A 12,368-nucleotide genomic window follows, 5' to 3' on the forward strand; every position below is an offset into this window, starting at 1 on the left:
GTAGTAACATAACTATCGGTGCATAAATGTGGGAGCGACGAGGGGATTCCGCTTACTTCAAACTCTCTCCAACTTCTCTTCTTCCAATTGTAAGAATAAAAAGACACACATTTCTTCTTCCCAACTTCTTTATCACAATCCGGTCCTTGAGATGATATTATGATTATCTCATCATCTGATCCTACAAACTTACAAAACCTAACACCGCAATACTTGCCCAAATAAAAAGGCAACGTGATACTACTCGCCTCACTCCATCTTCCAACACTATTACTTGAAAAACTACCAATAGGTGTTGTATTGATCTCCTTGTCGTCCAACTTGTAGTCATCATCATCATCATAAATATACATATTGAACATACAATTGTTCATTCTAACTAACATAGCTAAACACCCACTCACTTGTAATAATTTGACACGATCACCATAAGCATCAGAATATGATGGACTATCGAGGGGGTTGAATTCTGTTCCGAAATCATCATCTCCAGGTCGATCAAGGATGAAATTAGGGACTGTGATATTTCGGAACTTCTCCCTTGCTACATCAAATGCCACTATGCATGCAGGACCATTTTCACTTTTCCAAGCTCCGATACTAAGGAGAAAACTGCTCCAATAAATAACACCATCCACATAAACAGAATCGTTTGATAAGTTATAATAGACATCTGGGACCTCTTCGATCCTCCTCCATTTACTATTGCCATTAATACCTTGACGCCCTACTGTCAATACCTCACAAATCAAGTAATTGCGGTTATGATCTTCAGAAGAAACTTTCCACACACATACCAATTTGTTTTCATTAGTGGAAGGATCAAAACCAAATTGGTAGTTGGGCTTCACATCTAAATAGTGCATCCTCATCAAGCATGGGTTGCCATTAATTTCTTTTTCTCCCGATAAGAGTGATGATTCAAACCATGGTGATAATTCTCCGGTACTGATATTGCATATACGAACAGCATACTCAAACTCGGACTCAATGAGACATATCAAACCGTTTAAAGGGTTCGAAATGAATTCATATTGGGTCGAATCCACCTCCCTTACTGTGTCAACCACTACTACTACTACATTTGTAGCAGCAGCACGAGTGTTGTCTCCTCCTCCTCCTTTTTCGTCGTCGTCGTGTTGGAACAACTTATTTAGGTCAGCTGTAATGTGGATTTCTTTGTAAGGATAAGCATCATTTCATCATCATACACTTCCTTCACTATCATCTCTGGCAGTGGCCTAGGTACAGGATTGACGATAAATAGACGACGAAGACTCGTCTTAGAACGGTTAACAAGGTGTGAATCAATAAAGTTTTCATCTTTTTCAATTAAACAACACCAATTCTTGCAAACAGTCTTAAAACGAATTAGGGTTTTCACAGGGAGTCTGGTTAATATCTCAGATACCAACCAATCATCATGAAAATTGAAATTCATCATCAATACTATTCAATAACAAACTTTCGATTAACTATATAGTATATATGAATGAAATCCGATAGGAAGAAAACATGGAGAAATTTTGAGGATAAAAACACCAAATTCCCCTTAAGTAAATAAGATGGATGGAATCATTATTGTTGTTATTGTAGGTATGTACGACTTACCCTAGTTCTGATTACTATCAAGAGGAGGAATTGAAGAGGGAGGTTTTTTTTTTTTGCCCTAACTCCCAACGGTTCCGATTCTGTTACAACTTCAAGAGAAGAGAGAGAGGTTTTGGTTTGTATGGAGTTGAATAGGAGACAATGTTACTATAGTAATTAGCAGTGAATATCACTTAATAAGTGCCAACATCTTTTTAGCACTTATAGTAATTAGCAGTGAATATCACTTAATAACTGCCAACATCTTTTGTTTTCATCACTTATAAGAGTTTTAAAAAATGTTATATTGTCTAAGCTCTACATTGTATTAAGTTACATTTCATAAAATTAGGTTTCCGCACATGCTTGTATAAGTACATGCTCTTTATACAATTTAAATTAGATGGGATGTTTTCTTAATCATGTGTTTAGTAAGGTGAATGTTGATTCTAAAGAAATAAACTCATAGGAGAAAGAAAAAATGTAAGCCATAGAAGATAAAAGAACACGAAGAAGATAGAACTGTGATTCGATGCCTTGGAGGTCAGGTCAGACCAAGCAATGGATATACGAGGAGATGCAACTCTAAGGCCTCCCAATTCCTGGTAGCTACAACCAAACTGAGAGTGCTTCTTTCTCTGTTGTCACTTAACAATTCTTAAGTGATGGAAAGAGTTGTGACATGATGTTAGCTTGTCGATCTACTGCGTCTAAAACAAGGTAGTTGCCACATCGACAAAAGGTTTTGACATTTGAACAAAAGACTTTTGAAAGATACGATTACTCTAAACCATTGTTTTTGAATTCGGTAGACATTGAGTTGAATTCTGAAACTAAATGCGACTCTAAATCCACAGATTTCAACTCAAAATATTGGAGTTGAGTTTGGGTGACCTTGAGTCAAATTTTATAACAAATTTTTGTCTGAAACCACTTACTTGAGATAGCCTTTAGTCAAACACATTCAAATTAGATTTACAAGTCAAAGGGGTGCGGGGGTCATAACACTTACAGGACGACATTTGGTTGCCCAAGTGATTGATAGTCTTGACATAAATTGCAAAATTCTGAAGGTTCGGATTTGATATTCAGAGAAAGTGAAATAAATGATAATAGTCATAAGTTTGTCGGGCCATAGACTATGTATTATCAGGCTTTAGGCTCCTTTAGCTATTGTTTTAACTTAGGCGATTATCGTGTTTATCACATCTTGATAATTTATCAATGTCTTTATAAATGATAATGTATATTGTAGCGGATTTCTTAAAAAAAAAAAATTCCTTCAGGTGCTCTAAATCTCCCCTTCTCTCAAACTCACGCCACGTGGAATGATCTCGTTGGTGTTAAGAATTTAGGAGGTCTTACTAACGTGAGCTTGGTGCATCTTATACCGCACAAAACCTTCCAAATTTCAAGAACGTTTGGCGCGTATTCTAGACAAAAACCTAACCCTGGATGTATATATATATATATGATCGATCTTCTTATTCTTTGTTGGTTGTTGTTATTAGGGTTTAATATTAGGGTTTGATTTGAAAATATGCCGATGTTTTCAGGAATCAAATTAGATAGGTTTATAGAACAACCTGAATCTTCAATTTCCAACCTTGAAAGAAGAAGAAATAGTTCATCACTAGTGGTTAAGATAATTGAACAAAATCAAATTCCTTCATCAATTTACAAAACTTCTGAATCAAATTTGAAAAGGGTAGAAAAGGGTATGGTTGATAATAATAATAAGGAAATTTCTTCTATGGTGAATGAAGTTGGTGGTAATATCTCTGATAAGGGTTTTAATGAAATTAGGGACTTGGGTGATGATGGATTGGGTGTTGGAAGTGAGTTTAATGATTTAGAGAGAAAAATTGATAGTGAAATTTTTTTTGATCCTCGGGATTCATTGAGTTATACTGATGATGATGGGGAAGAATGTTCTTTCAAGTTGACTACACCAACTGGTGAATATCTTGATCCTAATGAAGGTACTAATATATTTCTTAGATTTTATCGAAATTTACCCGCGTTTACTTATCGATTTTACCTTGTACAATATGATTCTTTTTTCGGCCTTTTCTTGATACATTAGTACACAAACATGCTTAATTTCATATGGTTGGAATTGTTATCAATAGTACTCGAAAATCGGAATTGGTGTGAAATAATGTGTTGGTTCCAAGCTAGATGTATAGGTAGTTTCTAGTGAGGTTATTCGAATACGATTTCTGTTAGTTTTCCGAGCCTTCGTTATTCTTTTGTTGAGTGGCGAGTCAAGTTCTTTTAGTTTTTAGGTTTGATCCTATCGGCTAATATGAGTTCTTTTAGTGTTGAGTGATTGAGTTCACCATGGAAGTTAGTAAAAGACTTGGTTGAGTTCTTATAAGCTCATCGTGTAATGAACGATTAGCCCTTTTTAGTTGTTTGGCCTATGCAGCACCAATGATTTAGTATTTGTTGTTTGGGTACGATAACGTCAAGCTTATCGAGTTTGTTACTTTCTGTAGAGCTTTCTAGTGGATGTAGCCGTACTCTTCAAGATTATGAAAAGGAACTGCGTGGTATCAGGTTAAATTTGTTAATGGAGATTGAAAAGCGCAAGGAAGCAGAGGATGCCCTAAATAACATGCAGAGACAATGGGAGCGGCTCAGGGAACTGTTATCCGTTGTAGGAGTAAAACTTCCTCCGGCAGCTTCAGTAATTGTAGCAGAAGGAGACTTGGATTCTGATCCTGCTGAAGATGCTTGCCAACAGATTAAGGTTGCAACTTCTGTCGCCAACTCTGAAGGAAGGGCGGCTGGTAAAGCTGAAGCAGAGATGGAGATGGAATCTCGGATGGAGGAAAAGAACTTTGAGATTGCTCGGTTGTCGGGCCGACTAAATTATTATGAAACCGTTACTCGCGAGATGTCTCGGTGCAACCTGGAAGCTGTTGGTTAGATTTCTCCTACCTAAACATCTCTAATTTCTCGTGTTTGATTTTATTTTAGTCACTAAGTAGCTTTTCCTATATGTTTTTTAAGTTTCGAACCGACTAACCTAGTACTACCCATCTTTGAATCATATGAGTATTCGTTCTTTTCCACATGCATGAACTTCTTACGAGACACACTCATGAGTGCCCAATGCGCATTTTTGTTATTCTTCTTGTTTAAATCATATTAATACAATTATGATGTGTTGTTTACTTTTCCTACGAAAATGCAGAGATGGCAAGGGATGAAAGGCAAAAGAAGAAGAAAAGGGAAAGATGGATTTGGAGTTCCATAGGGTCCACCATCGCACTTGGGTCGGCAGCTTTAGCATGGTCATATCGCCCAACTTCCGAAGGATCTTTAACCAGTGAAACTACTCATGGTTACGAGAACGGCGACACTCCAAAACCCCAAAACCGCAGAACCCCAAAACCGCAAGGTTTCAGTTAGTAGGATGACTCATACTTAGGTCGTAAGAACAAACTCTTAAAGAAGGTACAAGTCGGCATTGAGTTGTGAATAATATCTTACTTTTTTTTCTTGTTGAATTTGTTACTTGAATGAACTAGGACTCATGATATTGATACCAAACAGAACCCAAATAGAGTTATGATTCAACCTTTGTAATTGTGGGAGAAATGTTATCTTAATCAAAATCCATTTTTGAGCAGGCCCATCTTAATTCACTTAAAGTGATTCAATATTTTTGATATCTCCAAATTCGAATTATCTATACAATTTTTCGTTTATAGTTTGATTCATCTGTTATCAATACTTGGAAGTAATAGATTCCTAATTGTTTGTATGTGTGAATTCTCATGCCATAGTCGCAGTTGGTTTCATTTTTCGGAACAACTACATTTGGTGCACAAAGATGAATGCTATTTCTCGGACTACCTGTAATGTATGATTCTCAGGAAATTATCAGTAGAGATACATTTATGAGTGTGCTATATGTAGTCTGCTATTCCAAACGGAAAACAATCTTAAATCTACCCACCCATAAGAGTGGGAATCGGGTTAGGTGACAACGGTTTCCTCTCTCTGAGTATCGTCGGGTCGGTCGGGCTCTAGATTTTATTTCTGTTAAGGTTATGGGTGGCGCAGATACCTTTTAATATCTTAGTGGCCAAAATCAGTCCAAATCTTTTGAGCTTGTTTGATATCGACTGGTCTTGTTTGAGTTTAAACTTCCCAAAAAGATGGCAGCTTTACGTGCTACTCAAAAGATTGGCACCTTCGGACACAGTCAACATGAATGTCAATGCTCAGTAGGCCATTTGAGCTTGATGAAATTTTGTCAAATTGGACTGTTATAAATGAAGGTCATTCAAATATGGATTCTCTTTACCATGAGGAGTAAACTTCTTTTACTCCCTCTCTATTCTTTAAATGGGCGGACCTTCAGGACAATGTTGGGAAAATGTTATTGAATCGGGCGGAATTTCGAGTAGCACTTCAAAATCCGATTCTGGTCATTTATTTCATCAGGTCGGACAGATTGGACCAACCTTCCGGCCGCATATGTTTGTGGGGTGAAACGGATTTGGATGTCCATGACAAATTTCAGATTCTCAAATCTGTCATGAAAAATCCAACCCCAACCGCCCGCTATATCTTGTGTCATGAGGTTGGAGCCTTTAGGTGGGTTAACCTAACAAGCCATTAAGTAACTACTATCCTCCTGAAATGCCACCAAAAGTGGCTGTAGTTTAGTGGTGAGAATTCCACGTTGTGGCCGTGGAGACCTGGGCTCGAATCCCAGCAGCCACACTTTCTCTTTTATTTTATTTTTTGGTCTCGATTGTTTGTGTGAGTTATTAACTCATAGTACTTCAATTATTTTCCTTGTAAAAAGGGCATTATATTAAACAATTTTTTCAACTATTTCAAAGTACTGAGAGAGTACAAGTAACAAGGAAATTGAGACAAGGGAGCCTAAGATGGGGCTTTTTAGGAGGCCATATGTGTTCTTGTGTTTTTGGTCTCCTTGTCCTTGTTTTAGGGCTTACTTATTTTCTCTCTCTTAAAGACTTGAACAAGAAATAGACCCCTCCTCATAGTCGAGGTGGTTTTAAATGTTTGCTGAGTAGGATAACTTTGCTACGTGGGACTTTTTTATCCAACCCGTCAACTTTGACCTGTCGGCACGCAAGAACATTGTGCATAAAACCATTACTCCATCTTGAAATACCCTTAATCGGAGGCTCTAAGATAGTGAATAGATGATTTTTTGCACGATAGTATAAGACATTGATAATGTTTACTATTCTCAGCGCAGTGTGCAATTGTTCTTCGTACAAGTGCGATTCTTCTGGTTCCTCGAGTAGTTATAGTAGAGTTACCCATCCCTTCATTTACGTCCGTCTTTGAAATAGTGATAGGATCAAATAATGACATGATACATATTTGACTAATGACCACTTTTTTAGAACGTGTTGCACGTGTGGTGTGACACCATTAAGTCACATATCAAGGTGATCATCTTTTTATATGTGTGTATAAAGATGTAAGAAGTGATTTTGGTCAAAATATAATGGTATTTAGTGGGCAATGTGTGAAAGCATTTGACTGCAATCTTGGATTTCATGCCCTAATATTTAGAGAAAAAGCATATATTCCTTAAAGACTTGTGTCCTCTGTCTTCCTCTCTTTGGGACTAAAACAACTTTTAATCTCTTCAATACTTACTTTAACCCTATACTTACTTTCTAGGGCCTTGTCATCTATGCAGCTTTTTTTTTCATTTACCTTTTTCTAGGTTTTCATGTTTCTTTTTTTTACTATTCATTTACATAGAGAGAAATGAAGAGGTAGATCCTTTTGTCATATTTACTTACATATACTAAAAAATTATAACTTTAAGTGAGATTTGAGAATGGCCGGCCTAAATATGCACGCCCTTGAAATTTAAATTACATGCAAATGTAGTTTAGGGAAGTTTTATAAGGCCTCCCCAATTTTGTTAAAAGGCCTCCCCATGAACCATTTTTACTTGCTAAATTATCACTGAGGGGAGGCCTTTTAACAAAAATGAGGGGGCCCTATAAAATCTCCCTATAATTGGTAGAATAATAGGATATATTTTGTACTTACAATTACATACTCAACTTCTTACGAAACCATTTAGAAATGGTCGGACACATCCAATCTTTTGGGGTGGATACTGGTAGGATTGGCCTTATGGTGGTTACTTTGACAACTTAACTATAGGTTTCTAGTCCAATGCATCATGTTGACGAAAATCTTCGGTAACCAGCGTAGCCTGAAACCACCGGACTTGTGTTTGATTTTGTACACCCATTTGTAACCTTCATAGATTTATTGTGATTCTGTCAAGCACCAAAGAACACATGTTATTCTTTTCTAATGGCGAATATTTTTCATTTATGTCTTGACAGTATTTTGGCAATGTTGCAGCTTCTTATATGTTCTAGGTGGAGTATTGTCTCAATTAGCTCCTTCTAAATGAGGAAAATGGTTTCATAAGCAATGTTCTTAGATATTGAGCTTACAAACATAGGTTCGAGAGAGAAGACTAATTTAAGAGAGATGAAAATAGTTAGAGATATAATAGGTTAACAAAATATTATGTTAATTTATAACACATTCTTAACGACTTCCTGACAATTTTTTTAATGTAAATTTCGAATTTATTTATCAACAAAAAAATTACAAAGATAAATAAATGTTCCATTAGCCAAATAAATAAAATTAAAACAATAACACACAAAATCAGGCATTATATTCTTGGTTACTAAATCGCCTGTTCTATGTGGGTCTGTCCTCAACGCTCCCTAACATGTGGTGTTCCTTGAGCCTAACACATGTTTTATTTTCTTTCAAGTGACGTAGACTTTTAAATGTATCACGTCTGGGCTAGCTCTGATACGATGATACCATGTTAATTTTGTTGTCATCCAACTCAAAGAAATTGCCAAGGAATAGAGAAGATATAGATACTATATTCTTGATCATTAGATTGATTTTTTTTTTTAAGTAGGACTATTGTCACAAACATAAATTGAGTATTAACTAATAATCTTAGTACTCCAAAACATGTGAGTTTTTATTTAACAAGGATATGCTTATCTAAACCTAAACCACCAATAATAGCTAATTACTATTTCTTTCCTCTTATTGATAACCTTTTGGCATGAGGTTGAGCCATTAAACCTTGTATCTATGCAAAGGGACTTGATAGATTGTTGTATTATTTGCCCTTTATCTCTGCAAAACATAGCCTATAAATCATCTATTAATCTTTACTAGACATCTTTACCTTTCATAGCTTAGAAAAATCTATTTTCTTACTTGAAAGCATTGAATTGTCCAAAAAGAAACCAAATTTTTTTGTAATTTGTATAGACCAACAATGGGTATCTTGGAATCCCAAAGGCTCTCACAATCATTGAATTCCTAATGGATAGAATTTTGCATAATTAAATGAAAAAACATTCTTCTTACCAACCATCTTGCACTAAGCATAGACATGGACCTTTCTACCTACTCAATATAGACTTCACTAGTGCTATATTAGTTTTAGATATCCTTTATTTTTTTTCTTACAAGAAAAAAGAATTTCAATGTGTCAAATAACTTCACATTATTTACTCTTTTGAATTATTTTAATACCTTTAAAATCAATTAATATATATCATGGCGTCGTAAAATGAGGTTAGTTTGGTAATATTACGATAACAAGTCCAAATTAGCTTAACTAAATAAATTTGATCCGATCGAGCTGTATCGCATATATACATTTGATATAATTTATCATAATACTTGCTTTAATTGAAGTAAGCTCTTGATTAATTTTATTTTTCTCCTTTAATTCTAAACTTTATCTCTCTATATATAATTGGAGCCTCCTTATGATAAGATGGGTGGGTCTAAATCATTTTCCAATTAGACCTAATTGAAGTCAACAACCATATGCTAGAGGAGCTAAGCAAACTTTTATTAAAATCAAAATCAAAATTTGGGAGGTGGGTTGAATTTGCCTTTATATAGAGGGACCTAATTCAAACATAAAGACAAACCCTGACTAGATAGTGAGTAACTAATTTTTTTAGATCAAAACTTACTTCAAGTGGTTTTTGATTTTTAATATCTAGTAGAAAACCCACTTTCCCTTTTTGAGAGAGAGAAAGAAAGAGATCCAGAGCTCAGAATACCTCACATGGTTGTCTGATATTCTAACAGTGAATAAGGTCATTATAGTCATTTTCAAAAGTGACTAACTATTTTATTTAGAAAGCTAGTGATTAAGAGGGAATTAGGGGATTAGATCAATAATGAAGTAGAAGTACTTCTTTAGAGATACTAATAGAAACTCTAGCAATCTTGGAAGGTTGTGAGAGATTAGGAAAATTGTTACCCAAAGCAAAAGCAAGAAGAGGGTCTCAATAAAGAAATGAAGCTTTTGTGTGTTTTAAAAAGAAGAAATAGTAAATGGTCCCAACAATAGGTGGACCACATGCCAGTGGCTGATGTGGTCAGTTCCAATTCGCTGATGTGGTCGGTTCCAATTGGAAGAGTTTCGTTGGGCGAAATAATCCATCCAATGAGAGTGTGCCACGTTGAGTTTCCGCTCGTAGTCGACCCAACTATTTAGTAAATAAGGAAAAATGTAGAAGTAGAGAGAGATGTAGGTAGTTTAGCATGCTTGGTTGATGAGAGAGAGAAAAGCAAAGGGGGGGGGGGGGAAGGCAGAGTTGCCCATACTCTCTTTCACTATATTCTTTCCCTATCTCTCTCACACTCTCCCATAACCTTTTTCTCTGACTTAAACTTTTATGTGGGGACTAATCAAATTATTTTAACCCTTTCTTTTTAAAAGAAAGACAGCTTAACCTTATTCATATCTTATTAATCTGGCAAACTTAACAAAACAACAAAACCCCATCTCCCTTTTTTCATCAATAACAACTTTTTTTCATTAATAACAAATCTCATCTTCATTTCCCTCTTTTTATCTCTCTCTATAGCTTACTCATTATACAACACTCGTGTACAATGCAGACATACATATACACCAATAGACTACTGTCACTAGTCTAACAACAATAGTTTGTTGTTGGTCTAGTTAATTCGTCTGAATCAACTCATTAGTTGAGATAAATTACGTGGTCTACTCCCGCTCATAAATACTCAAAACTCTGAAACATGCGGTCCAAGTTAATTGGTCGAGTTCTTGACCAGTCAACACTGACCAATATTTATCTCCAAGTTTAAAATATATGAATGAAAGTATACAAGGTTAAGAACTTGAGTTTCCATTCCATGCCTTATATAGTCTTAATTTGACGCTTATTAACATCATCTATGAGTCTTATAATTGGTTTGTTAACCTTTTATTTCACCTATAGTTATTGGTTGACCTATTTAAATAATATAATTTGGTTAATAATTTCTATCCATTGGATTACGAATACTTTTTCATCATCCTATTTAAGTCAACACATCATCACTGTTAAAAGAGAAAGTAAGAAAAAAGATAAAAAACAAAAGAAATATGAAAAAGCACTTATGAACTAAAAATGATTAAATTTCCTAAAAGTCATTATTATAATTGGAAAAATGATCTTACTAGTAGTGTATGTGTGGACGTAAGCACACCTCTAAATGATGCATTGCTAACGTCGTTACTGCTTCGAGATTTGAGTTTAAGAATCCAACCGTCTAGACAGAGTATTAATACTGTCATGACATTTTAGTTAACGGAATATTCCAAACGGAAATTTTATATGCAAATCTTTTTTTTCCGTTTAAGGGTTTCTCTCATTCCAGTTAAGAAAGATGCAGGTGCAAGGGAGGGAATTGGGTCAGGCGGGTGACTATGGGTTCACTCTGTCAGCCGCTTGATTGCCCCAACTTTAAAATTTTATTTGTCCATCAAAATTATCAGGCGGATTCGAGTGGATATTAAATCCTAGTATGCAAAACTCGTCTTAGCCTATGAAATCTTTCGAGTTTACTGGGGTCGAACGATTTTGGTTTGGGTCGTTTATACTATGTAAATAGACACTTTTTGTTCCTACTCAAGAGAGCAACACTTTCTGATTAATGCAGATGCATCATTTACTGACATTACGAGTTGTATTGGTACTAGCTTTATCATTCATGGTCACCAGACTCAACTCATCGAAGCCAAAGTGACAACACTCAGAGCTTGAACCAGTGACGAAGGTGAAGGAAAAACTATTTTATTTGCCTCGATACTTACTAATTAATCTTGAGCACGTACGTATAGTCTAGGCTCTGGACGTACCCCCATGCGATGTGGAACTATCTCAATCCCTATCTTTGGAGACGATCCGTTATCGACATAGATGCCATTTTTAAAACCTAAAGTCAGAGCAATAATCGATATTGTCTGCGTTTTGACACCAAGGTCCACCCCTGCAAGTACCATAATTTGTTGGTGGCGAAGGTTCCACAAGGCCACCCAAAAGACCTCGATATTTACTAAGCTTTCACAATAAACCTATAATTCACGCTTCAGACGCTCTCTTAAGTGATGTGGGACTGTCACAGATAAGTGGGCTCGTGGGGACTTCGCAAGGATTAAAATCTTGTACATGTTGGACTTGGACTTGAATGTCAAAAGCGGAGACAACATCGATAATTACTAAGATTTGAGGCGCTACACCTTCCAATTCAACTTCTACGGGTCATATCCATGTGAATAATCAGATAGATGCTTAAACTGTTAGGGTAATCCCACATTGGTTGTGGAAGGGGCATGGAGTGTGTTAATAAGTGTGGGAGAAGTCTTACCTCTTGAGCTAGTTTTTGGGGTGAGA

The 12,368-nt window shown here is 35.8% G+C and overlaps 1 protein-coding gene and 1 non-coding gene across 2 annotated transcripts; both read left to right on the plus strand.

Annotated features, from left to right (window-relative positions):
- The first annotated feature begins 2,979 nt into the window (after window positions 1–2,979).
- Window positions 2,980–5,230, plus strand: LOC147541211 (uncharacterized). The gene is made up of 3 exons (XM_086634959.1): window positions 2,980–3,572; window positions 4,092–4,520; window positions 4,793–5,230. The coding sequence occupies exons 1-3, from the start codon at window positions 3,131–3,133 to the stop codon at window positions 5,008–5,010; spliced, it is 1,089 nt and encodes a 362-aa protein (XP_086491085.1). The 5' UTR covers window positions 2,980–3,130; the 3' UTR covers window positions 5,011–5,230.
- Window positions 5,231–6,261: 1,031 nt separating this feature from the next.
- On the plus strand, window positions 6,262–6,333 carry TRNAH-GUG (transfer RNA histidin (anticodon GUG)). Its single transcript has one exon. It is a non-coding gene; the product is annotated as a tRNA-His (tRNA).
- Window positions 6,334–12,368: the final 6,035 nt, after the last annotated feature.

The sequence above is a fragment of the Eschscholzia californica genome, unplaced genomic scaffold (genome assembly GCF_041429995.1).
Source record: "Eschscholzia californica isolate CP2 unplaced genomic scaffold, dmEscCali1.0.p SCAF_4, whole genome shotgun sequence".
Classification (NCBI taxonomy): Eukaryota; Viridiplantae; Streptophyta; class Magnoliopsida; order Ranunculales; family Papaveraceae; genus Eschscholzia; species Eschscholzia californica.

Bases quoted from the DNA above. Each gene is read 5' to 3' on its own strand.
- LOC147541211 (XM_086634959.1), top strand. From the start codon at position 3,131: ATGCCGATGTTTTCAGGAATCAAATTAGATAGGTTTATAGAACAACCT. The intron at 3,573-4,091 runs GTACTAATATAT...TACTTTCTGTAG, and splicing joins ATATCTTGATCCTAATGAAG to AGCTTTCTAGTGGATGTAGC. The intron at 4,521-4,792 runs GTTAGATTTCTC...ACGAAAATGCAG, and splicing joins GTGCAACCTGGAAGCTGTTG to AGATGGCAAGGGATGAAAGG.